Source organism: Bubalus kerabau, chromosome 2 (assembly GCF_029407905.1).
Source record: "Bubalus kerabau isolate K-KA32 ecotype Philippines breed swamp buffalo chromosome 2, PCC_UOA_SB_1v2, whole genome shotgun sequence".
Taxonomy (NCBI): domain Eukaryota; kingdom Metazoa; phylum Chordata; class Mammalia; order Artiodactyla; family Bovidae; genus Bubalus; species Bubalus kerabau.
In genome coordinates this window covers 25,530,258-25,541,454 of record NC_073625.1, presented here as the reverse complement: position 1 = coordinate 25,541,454, position 11,197 = coordinate 25,530,258, and the positions used below count along the sequence as shown (strand labels likewise).

Below are 11,197 nucleotides of genomic sequence, written 5' to 3'. Positions count from 1 at the left end.
GTATAGTATCCTTTTATAAACTACACTCTTTAAATTGAACAAATTTCCAATAAATAGTATTGAGTTATTTTCTCCATGTGAATATTGAATTTTTTTCTTTTTCAAAAGAAAGTTTTTCTTTTATTTTTAAAGACATTTAAAAATAATGAATTATATTTAAATTATTCATCATTACTGCCTGTTGGGCTCACTATTCCATGTGGTCCTTTCACAAGAAACAAAACATTAACTTCTACCTAATATATACATCAGTCTTCTAAACCATTTTATATTAGCCTTTATAGTATTCATTTTGACACTACAGACATATAATAACAATATGCAATAAGTTACAGTGCCATAAGATACTAATTTTATTAGTGTAATTAACATGTACCATCTGCTGTCGGAGCTGCACCGTGTTTAAAACAATAATGGCAATAACAGTGACTACTGCTACAAGAACTACCACTGTTTCCACCATCAATGTATGACTTTTTTTGAGAAAAAAAGATCTACATTTTAAATTTCTTTACTGTACACATAAAAGAATACCAGATAGTCTGTTGACCTTGGTAAATGAACAAAAACTTAAAAAAAAACTTTATATGATTCAAACAATAACACTAATTAAGTACTTTTAAAAGTTAAAAGTACAATGTAAACCATCATATTGTACAGTAGCTTAACTTCTACTTGTGTTTCAAAATTATTTCAGTGTAATTAAAAACGTGGTAAGTAATGGAGATCTATTAATGATTCTAAGGGCCCTAAGATAAATCTCAAGGAATATTCACTTTCTGAAAATAAGTTCACAGTCCAAAACCAAAGGGAATATGTTGCTGTTCATTTTTAAGTTATCTAGATCCCAGGAGTCATACATTATTCAAAAATGAGACAAATTTCTAATAAATTAAAAAAACATTTAAAATACATTCTTATATAGTCACTGGAGGAATCTATACATTTATGAAGGGAATGAAAAAGTGCAGAGTTCAGTAAATCAACACAAAAGCTCAACATAACACTCAACATCTGTAATTAGTAAGAAGATGCATCTTATCTGTCTTATGTTCAAGAATTCAGTTCAAGAAAAAATTATAATTAGCGTTTCACCTTTTCCTTCATTTCTACAAGTTCTGATTTCAGGTTTGCTTCCGCACCTGAAATGTTTGCTTCTTGCATTTTCAAGTAGATAATAATCCTTTAAACTCTGCTGTAGCAGTACCTAATTAAAAAAATATGTAATAACATAAAAGTAACATTTATTTAGGATGAAATTCGGACATGATGGCATTGATCAGTTATTATAATAATGACAAGAAACAGTAAGGGGCATAATAAAAACACCCAACAATACAAGAATACAAGATAATACAAGAATCAGACTTATGAACTATTTCCTTTAACTTAAAAGTTGAATGTTTTACTAACTTATCTAATCCTCAATCTTACAAAGTTCTAGAATCTATGTAGTCATTTTTAGCTATGGTTCTATATTCTACTACACAGAATCAATGATGTTAATGGGACATTATTTTAAGTTGGTTAGATACACTATCTATAGGAACATATAAATAGTACAATCCTGCTGCTGTTGCTGCTAAGTCGCTTCAGTCGTGTCAGACTCTGTGCGACCCCACAGACTGCAGCCCACCAGGCCCCGCCGTCCCTGGGATTCTCCTGGCAAGAACACTGGAGTGGGTTGCCATTTCCTCCTCCAATGCATGAAAGTGAAAAGTGAAGTCGCTCAGTCATGTCCAACTCTTAGCGACCCCATGGACTACAGCCTACCAGGCTCCTCCGTCCATGGGATTTTCCAGGCAAGAGTACTGGAGTGGGGTGCCATTGCCTTCTCCGAGTACAATCCTACTGCTTTTTAAAAAAATGTTTAGTTTAAGTTTTTATAGTAAGGGTGATATAAAGTTCCCAGAGATTAGGAAGACCTGACTTCTGTTAGCTCAATCATGACAGTTACCACCTTAGCTAAGTAAATAAGCCTGGTGGTGGTGCTGCTGCTGCTAAGTCACTTCAGTCGTGTCCGACTCTGTGTGACCCCATAGACTGCAGCCCACCAGGCTCCCCCGTCCCTGGGATTCTCCAAGCAAGAATACTGGAGTGGGTTGCCATTTCCTTCTCTGATGCATGAAAATGAAAAGTGAAAGTGAAGTTGCTCAGTCGTGTCTGACTCTTAGCGACCCCATGGACTGCAGCCTACCAAGCTCCTCTGTCCATGGGATTTTCCAGGCAAGAGTACTGGAGTGGGGTGCCATTGCCTTCTCTGAAGTAAATAAGCCTACTTATCACTAAACATTTTAGACCAGCAATCCCCTAATTGAGTTCCATAAAACATTAGGCTTCAAAGCTTTGTGAAATATCGAATACTGCTGTTTTCTTTTAGGGAGACAAATCAATAGTGGCATGTTAAGATCTTAGTCCTATTTAAGTAACATTTAATCATGTTTATTATGATTGTTTATGTTTCTCATAGTTATTTCTAAATAGCTTTTGGTCTTCTAAGTAACATATACTGATATTATATGCATATGGACCTCATTGGTAATGATGCTATAGACAAATATAAATGCTTTAAGCTTGAGAAAAATAGGAAAAAACAGATATTTGCAAGCATGTAAATGAGCAAAACTTTCATTTTCCAGAACTAATCAGCACTCACAACTGACCAAAATTTTATAGTTGACTTTTTAAAGAAAAAAGAAAAAAACTGAAAGAAAAAAGGAAAATCAAATCTCTCATTTTGGAGATCATCAACAAGTTTAAGGTATTTCTTTGGGTTGATACAAACTGAACAAGTCTCCTGTATATTTCTCAACTATTTCATTCTCTGGTGATAGTGCAGTAAATAATAGCTAGGATGGTTTCGTCATCACATAGAATGAGGTTCAAATCCTGTTTTGCAGCTGAGTAGCAAGTTATCTTGGGTAATTGACTCACCAAGTCTCTCTTTTCTCTGCTGTTAAATGGGATTTCTATTTGTAAGGAAGAAATGAGATATTGCATGTAGAAGAACACCTAGAATAGCGCCAGGCACCCAAAGTAACTCAACAAAAATCAGTTGTTATTATTGTAGATGTTTGGACTCATGATTCTAAAAAACAGTAAAAGATATCCCTTAGAGGCTGATGATCCTTGATTATACGAATGCAATCTGGATTCATTCTACTGTACCTGCTCAGATACAGAACTGCAGGTTAAACAGAAAACTTTTCAGTCAAGACACTCCATGAGAATTTCAGCTGGATGAGTATTCCAGTTCATTTTTAGATCACAACTTAATAGTGGCAAACTAATGCTTTGTTATAACAACTATTCTTGAATTATAGTCCAAAATGAAATCCTTAAAAGACTGACTCTGAAATTGAGTCAGTGACCTAAGATTTAAAAAGAAATTATAATTCCATTTCTTTTAGCTATTACCTAAATGTTATAATAGAAAAACAAATGACCCCTTTCTTTTATTGTTACTGAGCAAATTTTGACAAATAGAGGTGCTAACATACTTATCTACTATGAAGTTCCTTCTTCAGACAGGATTTGAAAGTGGGGTACTTCTGAACTGTTTTATAACCCTGTAGAACAGAGGATTAAAAGTAAAGTATAAATAAAATATGGAGTCATAGATATGCAATAAATAAAGCAAAAATAAAAATGCATAACACCTGAGAGAGGAAGACAGTACCAGGGGTTTATAGCATATACATAATTTATGTGTTAATTTGATCTTGCTACTCTAAAATATTTGAGGAAAAAAATGATTTTCACTTGACTTGTGCCACCAATGCGAATGTTAACAACTAACCACTAGGTGGCAGTTAAATACACAGTATCTTTATCAAGGCAGTTTGGACGAAAACATTGTCTATGATGAATCTTGATTTTTTGTACATATATTTTTTTCTCTTTTTAAATGTATAATACTCAGAGGTATTCTTACCAAAGAAGGAAGACTGAATATTCTAGCTGAATAGACAACAGTTTTTTTTCTTTTTCTATTTGTGGCATATCAAAATAAATGTGTAAACATGCACTGATTTATGCACCATTTCACTCTTTAAAATATATTTTTGACATAAAAATCATTGAATTTCTTGAAATTATTTCACAGTGTGAGATGTGAACAGGAACGAACAGTTCAACAAACAAAAAAACACTTTTTACCTATTTTCCATATAAAAAGTACTGAATATGCAGTGACTTAAGAACCTCATGTTGCCTAGTGGAAATCTGCATCATATAAAATAAGAAATGGTAATATTTCTTTGTATATTAACAAGTCTTAAACAGTCAGTGTTCAGACTGAAGTAATAAAAATGTTTGGCAACACTTCCCCCCTCCCACCCCAAACTGGGATAAATACATTAAACTAACTGAATATGAAAACAAGTTTTTGAAATTTAAACTGATTTTATATTTTAAAAAGTATGACCTTTTATCACCTCAAATTATTTTTGAAAGTAAGTAGGACTTTATGTTTTACTTTTCAAATATATAACATTTCATGTTTATATACTTAAATGTTCATATAAACTATTTCTGAAACTTAGATGGATTTCCCCCCCCCCAGTTTTTAAAAGGAGAGCAATAGGCTTGAAATGTATAGGTTTACCCGGAATCCTCTATGGAGTCTGTCTTTCATAATTCCAATAAATTCTTTATAGCTTAATTGATCATCTTTGTCAACATCAAAAATCTTGAAGACTGTGTTCACTAAATGTGGTGAAAGTTTGAGGCCAGTGGCTACATAGACAGCACGCTTAAATTCATCTAGATAAATGACACAGAAAAGGGGTAAACCATTAATATTATTTTTATAATATGTGTTAGTTATCAGCAAAGTTACAATGGAAGTTTTTTTTCTTTCCCCATAAACGTGGGTCATGATCATATGTTAATGCAACTCTTTTCATTAATCATCCTATCTTTTAGAGAGCAAAAAATTTTTGTGGTTTTGGTTAAAAGGGCCTGGTATCAACCACAGATACTTTAGAGGTTATTAAAGTGAATAAGTTCTCAAGGAACTTACATTTCAGATGGGAGATGAGACACCTGCCCAAATAATCACTGCACAGGATCATGCAGAAAGCAGCAACAGAGCACCATGGAAATTTGGAAATGTATGGTGAGTGTCCTGTAGTGTGGAGCCAGGGAAGGATAGAGAAGAGAGCCATCAGGGAAGCCTGCCAGTTTGTACATGAGCTGAGCCCTGAATAGAGGACTTCATCTTGCAGAGATGAGAGGAAATGGCAGATGAAGACATGGAAGAACACAGGTGGGGACGGGGCTTTGGGGATGAACAGGAGCAGAACGCACGTTCAGAGCATGCGCAGTCTGTACACACAGAGGTTGGGACGCTCTGACTTTGAGGCTCTGACTTTGAAGAACCTGTGTGTTCTTCAACAGACAACTGGGGAACTGAGGAGTTTTCGGTGTGTCAAGAGTTGACAAATCTGTTTTATAGGAAGGTTATTCTGTGCGTTGTCCAGGAAACATGGAAGAGGAGAGTGGATAATGGCGGGAGTACCACTGATCTGGCTACAGCAATAGTTCTTTTTAAGTGGTAATAACCTGAATTAAGGTGCTAGAAGTTGCAACAGAAAAAGAAAAAGAAAAAAAAAAAGGCAGATCTATTCCTAAGCACCTGCCAAGAATGATGTTTTTCATTTCCTAGTTCCACAAAGTAAGAGCAGCCTTCCATTCTGAACCAGGTAAGTAGGTAGGCTCTTTCTTTTTTTTTTTACTGAGTAAGTAATTTTATTGATATTTTCCCTTATCTTCTTTTTTTTTTAAATTTTATTTTATTTTTAAACTTTACATAATTGTATTAGTTTTGCCAAATATCAAAATGAATCCGCCACAGGTATACATGTCTCTTTCTCTTTTTAAGGTTTACTCTCTTCCCTGACTCATTGGAAAAGACTCTGATGCTGGGGGGGATTGGGGGCAGGAGGAGAAGGAGACGACAGAGGATGAGATGGCTGGATGGCATCACTGACTCGATGGACGTGAGTCTCAGTGAACTCCGGGAGTTGGTGATGGACAGGGAGGCCTGGCGTGCTGCGATTCATGGGGTCGCAAAGAGTTGGACACGACTGAGCAACTGATCTGATCTGATCTGAGTAGATTTATTGGGCTTCCCTGGTGGCTCAGATGGTAAAGAATCCGCCTGCAATGCAAGATACCCGGGTTCAACCCCTGGGTTGGGAAGACCCCCTGGAGAAGGGAAAGGCTGCCTAATTCAGTATTCTTGCCTGGAGAATTCCATGGACAGAGGAGCCTGGCAGACTACTTGTGCAGATTTATCATGGTAATAAAACACTGGTGTGTTAAGGCAGGGCTCCCAAAGGTTTTGGTTTTAATTTTTGATAAAAAGGTTTTTTGGCTGCACTGCATGTGAGATCCTAGTTCCCCAATCAGGGATCGAACCCATGTCCCCTGCAGTGAAAGCATGGAGCTTAACCACTGGCCTGCCAGGGAAGTTCCAGGTTTTGGTTTTAAAACACTAAAATGTGTTAAGAACATCGAGATCAGTCAAAGGGTGAAATATGAAAATTTTTCAGGTTTCTTTTTACTCAGTGAAAAAGTGAATAAAGCTATGGAAGGGATTCACTGTGTTTTGGAGAAAGAATTGTCATGTAGGGGCTCCAGTGTGCCCTCTCCCTGGAACTTGGTAATAAAATAATGAGACTGTCCTCTGAAATTAAACTGGGGGATTAGCACTTACTAGGTATAACATAGGTAAAATCACTGTAAAGATATAACCAAAAAGTCCTTATATGGCAAGAATATTTAAAAATGATATGACCACAAGGGAAGGGAAAATGGCCACAGAATCCTGGGAAAGGACTTGACTTGTAAAGCCTCCCCACAGGGAAGGAAGGAGCTGGCCCTGAGGACAACAGCATTCTGAATTCTAGGGCAGCTGTAGTTTTTAGTAAATTAAGTAAAACTGTCATTTTTATATAACATTCTTTTTTTTTCTTTTTTTAATGTTTTATTTATTTTTTTATATGATATTATACATGTTTTAATGCCATTCTCCCAAGTCATCCCTCCCCCCTTTATATAACATTCTTAAAACTTGGTTAATTTAAGTCCATCTCTAAGAGGTGGCATTGCTGACAAAATTTAGGTTTCTGAGCCAGCAGAGAGTACGGGTCAAGTCAGTAATACAAACAAATAATATGAATGTCAACTTGTGATGATGTGTGTGGCATGGCTGGCTGGCCCTTCTATAGGGAGACACATACCCCTCTATGTTACTGAGCAGCCATGAGGTTTTTTCCTCTTTGAACCTTTACAAACATCATTAGCTTTTCCCCATAATGTGCGATGAAAGGCAATAATAAGTTTAATACCAAAATTTAGACTGTGCTTAGGGAAAATGAATTTCCCATTGAAGTATACACCAAACTTTCAGGCAAATGGATGATGAATATGACAGACATATCTGTTAACTTGTTGTCAAAGGTTGCTAAAGAATTGTGGTATGCTTTTAATTTTTGGAAGTTTATTACTTACCTTGTCCTATAGAACGACTTGCAAAATTATACATATTCAAAGCTATTGCAAAGTCTTCTAGGTTGTTCAAAAACTGGAAAAATGACCTGAATTCATCAAATGTAATGCCCTATATTGGGAAAAATACATGTAAATATATTTAGCATTGTCAAATTAATTAAAATAAATATCCACACTTACTAGAAATAAATACAGTAAGCCTCAGCAATATATCTTCTAAGTAAATATTTCCAGGGTACTTTCTGAAACCTTCTTTCTCCAAATGGAATGTAAAATTCCACTCAATTTTTTCCCATGGGTAATGTTACTACTATTAGCAATGATAGGTGAAAACACTGTCATATCAGCACAGAGTTTAAAAAAATGCTACAATAAAAATAAAGTTTCAATTTTATTTCAAGCCTGGGTTTTTTAAGCCTTAAAAGTAAATATGATCATTAAGAAAAAAAATTTACAAACTTTCTCCTGTACATGTATTATTTAAACATATTTTGGCATTAGGTCATTAATGCCTTTATAATGACAATGCAAAATAAAAATGTCCAAAAACCCACAGGAGTGTGTTTTTACTTGTTCCTGCTATGATAAGGCTGCCAGGACAGTGGAAGGAGGTACAATGCCAAGTAGAGCTCTGGGAGGCCCAGCATGGGGCTTGGGGTAGGATCATGGATAGGATTCAGTAATGTTATTTACATAAAATGAAATTATTACCACTGTTATAGCTTCAGTTAAACAGGAGAGTTACTTAAGGTAAGCACAATGTATCTCTGATAATACAAATTTGGACACGAAGAGGTGTATTTAATTAATGTGTTGTTCTTAGCAAAATGAACAAAACTGAGAGAGAAAAATAAACTGAGAAAGGAGCAGAGGGCCAAGAGCTTAGGCTTAACAAATTCTGATCTTCCTGCTGGGGTAGCAAGGGAGGGGAAACTTATATAAATAATATTTATATAATAGGTAAGTATGTATTAGGTTGGAAGGATAGACTTCATTGAGAAGTAATGTAGTGAGCCATGTGTGTATCTAAGAGAAGAGCTTCAGGGACTGTCTATCTCCTTTTCTAGTCCTCATGACCTTTGGTCCTCTTCATAATATTTACCATTATCTGAAAAGATATCATTTACTATTTTTCCTTTACTTCTTTGTTGTATCTCTCCAATGAAATGTATTCCATGAGAGAAGGATTTTGTTGATCTTATCACTTTATCCAAAGTGGCTAGAATAAGGCCTAGTAAACAGTAGACTAAAACCTGCTGCTGCTGCTGCTGCTAAGTCGCTTCAGTCGTGTCTGACTCTCTGTGACCCCATAGACGGTAGCCCACCAGGCTCCCCCGTCCCTGGGATTCTCCAGGCAAGAACACTGGAGTGGGTTGCCATTTCCTTCTCCAATACATGAAAGTGAAAAGTGAAAGGGAAGTTGCTCAGTCGTGTCCGACTCTTTACGACCCCATGGACTGCAGCCCACCAGGCTCCTCCGTCCATGGGATTTTCCAGGCAAGAGTACTGCAGTGGGGTGCCATAATACTATAAATAATAGCTTAATATCTCCTAGACAAATGAGTGGAAATGAAAAAGCATTTTAGAAATGTAAAGTGCTATTGAAATACTATTAGTTGTTATTCTTTTGGAGAGATGGAAATGACAGGAGAAAGGAAAGGCAGAAGTAAGATGTGGTAGAAACAACACTGGCTGAGAGTCTTGGGTTTGAATCCTTGGCAAGTGTCTTAAGTGCCTGAGAGCCTCAGGTTTCCATTTTCTAAAAGAAAGTTGTCAATATCTGGAAGGCTGCTTTAAGGATTGATGAGATAATGCAGAAAAAAAGAGAAAAAATCAGTAAGAATCAATGCTGGTTCACCTGCCATATTTTCCTTTTCTCATTGTAATGATTTGTTATGTCTAAGATGTGCTATGCTTAGTCGCTCAGTCATGTCTGACTCTTTGTGACTCCATGGACTGTAACCCACCAAGCTCCTCTGTCCATGGGATTCTCCAGGCAAAAATACTGGAGTGGGTTGCCTTGCCTTCCTTCAGGGGATCTTCCCGATCCAGGGATTGAACCCAGGTCTCCTGCACTGAAGGTGGATTCCTTACTGTCTGAGCCTCCAGGGAAGTCCAAGAAAACTGTATGTTTAAGATATCTCTATCAATTAAAAGTTTTCAGAAGCTGAATTTAACTTGAAACTTTGTTTTTTATTTTTTTGGCTATCCCACGTAGTTTGCAAGATCAGAGTTCCCTGACCAGGCCATGGCAGTGAAAGCACTGAGTCCTAACCACTGGAATGCCAGGGAATTACCCAAAGAAAATTTCTTATTTTGAAATAATTTGATATAAAAAAATAGTTACAAAGAGTTCACATGTAAAAATGTATATGTAAAAAACAGTACAGAGAGTTCCCTACACACTTCACCCTATAACTGAGTTTTTTGAATTATTTTTATAATTTTCCACTGGATAAAAGAGAAAAAGCAGATACCTCAAGGCCCTAAATAATACACCAGTAGCTTGAGAAAATAGTACAGTTTCCAATATTTATTCTTAGGGAAGTGTCTATGAATTGGAAGAAATTTAGTTCAACATGTAAAACAGATTAAAAAAAAAAAAACAAACCTAAGAGATTATATAAACTAATAGTCAAAAACATCAAATCCTTTTTTCCTCATTCCATGGGGCCTGCAGAATTGTTAGCACCGTCACAGTGTATTCATTTTAAACAAAGTCAAACTGTTTGCAAGTTTTCCTTGGATAGATTAACTTGATCCTTCTACAAACACAAATAGAAGGCAATACATCCCAAACATCCCATGCGTTGAGAGGTGCTTGTAACACCAGTTCTATTCAGTTGCAGCGATGCATTCAAATACCACTAGATAATGTAACTGCTCAGAACTGCTGACAAAATATGTGCCACTAAACAAACAGACACTCAGTTGTCCCAGGTTCTTAATCATCATGCCGTCCAAACTCTTTGAAAAACCTCACTTCAACTACTGATAAAATCATTCACTCATCAATAGCTGTCTTCCAGTGACCTTTTATTAAGGGTATTAGGGAAGTGAATAAAGTGTGACTGAAATGATGTCAATATAAACTATTTTATATGAGGTGATGCTTACATAGTAGCCAAAGCATATAGCTCAGCAGAATTCTCTTGTGATATTCATAATGTGATATTCATAATGTGAATAAAACAACTGTTGATAACATTAAAGGTTTTCAACATGTCTAAGAAAAATAAGGGTAAAAATAAATAAAAAATTTAATAATTTTTAAAAAAGAAAAATAAGGATATGTACCCAGAATTTTAAATTCATCAATTTTTAAAATTTAGCAGAGCACTTAAGACACACAGGAACAAAGAGTGGAATATATTCAAAGTATGTATGAATCCATAGGGGAGCAGAACTAACAGGACAATATATTTTACAGACCTATATAATTACAAGCTAATAACACACTGTTAACAAAATAAAAATGAGGATCAGATACCTTTTCTTCAGGTATACTGTAACGCACATTCTCCAAAAATACTGATGTATTTTCCACATTTGTATATCGCAAAAGAATATGAGCAAAGTCTTCTTCACTGATAGTATTCATCCCATTAGAGTAGGAAAGGAATTCTATTTCTAAAACTTCTGTTTGGAGGTTATCCATGAACCTATGACAAAAAATACA

General features: G+C 35.7%; 1 protein-coding gene across 5 annotated transcripts in view; it reads right to left on the bottom strand.

Moving 5' to 3' along the window:
* Positions 1-326: 326 nt before the first annotated feature.
* MICU3 (mitochondrial calcium uptake family member 3) overlaps positions 327-11,197 on the bottom strand; it is a 95,550-nt gene continuing 84,679 nt past the window's right edge. For all 5 annotated transcript variants that reach the window (XM_055567262.1, XM_055567259.1, XM_055567260.1 and 2 more), the window contains 5 exons: positions 11,009-11,180; positions 7,519-7,627; positions 4,607-4,764; positions 3,501-3,569; positions 327-1,207 (listed from right to left, as the gene is read on the bottom strand). In XM_055567262.1, coding sequence (XP_055423237.1) covers positions 3,501-3,569; positions 4,607-4,764; positions 7,519-7,627; positions 11,009-11,180 — 508 coding nt within the window. In that variant the 3' untranslated portion in view covers positions 327-1,207. The remainder of the gene's footprint in view (positions 1,208-3,500; positions 3,570-4,606; positions 4,765-7,518; positions 7,628-11,008; positions 11,181-11,197) is intronic.